Source organism: Rhagoletis pomonella, unplaced genomic scaffold (assembly GCF_013731165.1).
Source record: "Rhagoletis pomonella isolate Grant_MI unplaced genomic scaffold, Rhpom_1.0 Rhpom_scaffold_00004, whole genome shotgun sequence".
Lineage (NCBI taxonomy): Eukaryota > Metazoa > Arthropoda > Insecta > Diptera > Tephritidae > Rhagoletis > Rhagoletis pomonella.
Genome location: NW_023458558.1, coordinates 15,887,638 through 15,889,371, shown reverse-complemented (window position 1 = coordinate 15,889,371; position 1,734 = coordinate 15,887,638). Strand labels below are relative to the sequence as shown.

The window sequence follows — 1,734 nt, the reverse complement described above, 5'->3', positions numbered from 1 at the left end:
CAGTTTTCGGGGAACATAACTAGGAAAAAGCCAACAGCAATTAGAATGACGCCAGCTAATTTCATTCCCGCGAAAGTAGCGCCATAGAGAACAACATCCAAAGCTGAAAGACGAATTGGAAATGAGTTACATTTACATTAACATTACATTACATTACATTAAAAGAAATGTATTTAGAAATGTCCAGAATGCTAGCGCATCGCATTGTACAGTAAGGACCTAAGAGTATCTAAACACAATTACGACGCACGACGGCTACCGTCAGTTGACATTTTGATTTAGAAATAAATAAATATGTTTTCAGTACGTGCGGGTATGTATGTAGATTCTTTGGAAATAAAAATGTATGAAAACATTGCCAAACTTGTGAAAATAATAAAAATTACTACAATCAACATTGTGCCGTCCCCGCTGAGCGGTGAATATAGAAATAATTTTAAATCAACCAAAAAACGTCGGCAGTAAAAACGCTGCCGCCGCAATTATGAGCTAATCCATAGCCCTTTGCGAGTTCTTATTTTGACAGCGGTTAAAGCTTAAACAGACGGCAGCGTTGATCCGGATTAACTCGGACTTAATCCGGATCAACTGCAGCTAATTCCCGAGTTGATCTGGATCAACGCTGCCGTCTGTTTACGCTTTTAACCGTCGACCGCTTTACCGTCGTCCGCTGCTGTGTGGTTTCAAATCAGGGAAATCTATACATACATATGTATAATACAGTAAATATATCACTAGGGGTGTAGCGAGAACATAAAAGTAAAATAGAAATAGAACTAAAACCGTTACTTTTCATGCAAAACTTTTTTTATTTTTGAAAGCAATGGAAAAGTTGTTGTCTTTTTTAAATTTTAAACCCAGAAAAAAGTTTGTTTCATTAATACGTAGGATATTTTAGAATAAAGTATAAAAATATTCTTAAAATTCTCTTTCTAAAAAATATTCATTTGGCCTATAGCTGTAATATTTTAAAATGTATGCCACAAAAAATAAAACTACTCTTTTTCATCATACACTTTTTGGGTCAATGGGTATTTCCGACCCAGGTCTTAGAATTTTTTTTTTAATTTCGACCGTATCTATCTAAAACACTAATAAAATAATTTTATCCAACTAGCTTCTTCTAGTCGCCACACTGTGCAGCGTTCTGAATTTTGGAAATTGGAGTGCTCTTAAAAAATATAACTCCTAAGAACGAGAGAGAGGGGTGCATTCTAAAACGTCAAAATGCAAGGCAGCAGTCTCTTTTATTTCTTAACCGCACTAGACGAAAAAGCCTAACTAGCGCAATATAGTTGAAAACTATCATATAACCGTGGTTGCGCACATTTGGCATTACAATCTACTGAGGTTTAGAAATAAAAGGCACTGCTGCTTTGTATATTGACGTTTTGGAATAAACCCCTCTCTCTTGTAAAAAAAAAAAATTGCATATTCCATCGTTGGCTCTCTAATCTTCAAATTTTTTGTGGAGTTTTGGGAATATGGTAGAAATGTGGCAGCAGGGGGTCCACCGAAACCAGTAAATTTTTGAAAGGGGTTCAGAGGCATTTTTAGTATGTAGTACCGAATCGTTTAAATTGCAAATAAATTAGAGCAACATTTGTACTAAAATCTCAAAGCAATTTCGCATTGCTAATTAATGTACAACTACTCTTTAGAATTACATATGTTTATTGTAGCAAAAAAAAAACAAATACAATTACGTTCCTAATAGATACCCCCAACGCAACT

The 1,734-nt window shown here is 34.9% G+C and overlaps 1 protein-coding gene across 1 annotated transcript in view; it reads right to left on the bottom strand.

The window, feature by feature from the left end:
- Nucleotides 1-1,734, bottom strand: part of LOC118737096 (putative thiamine transporter SLC35F3) — a 24,214-nt gene that overhangs the window by 18,899 nt on the left and 3,581 nt on the right. The window contains exon 6 of the mRNA XM_036467376.1: nucleotides 20-103. Coding sequence (XP_036323269.1) covers nucleotides 20-103 — 84 coding nt within the window. The remainder of the gene's footprint in view (nucleotides 1-19; nucleotides 104-1,734) is intronic.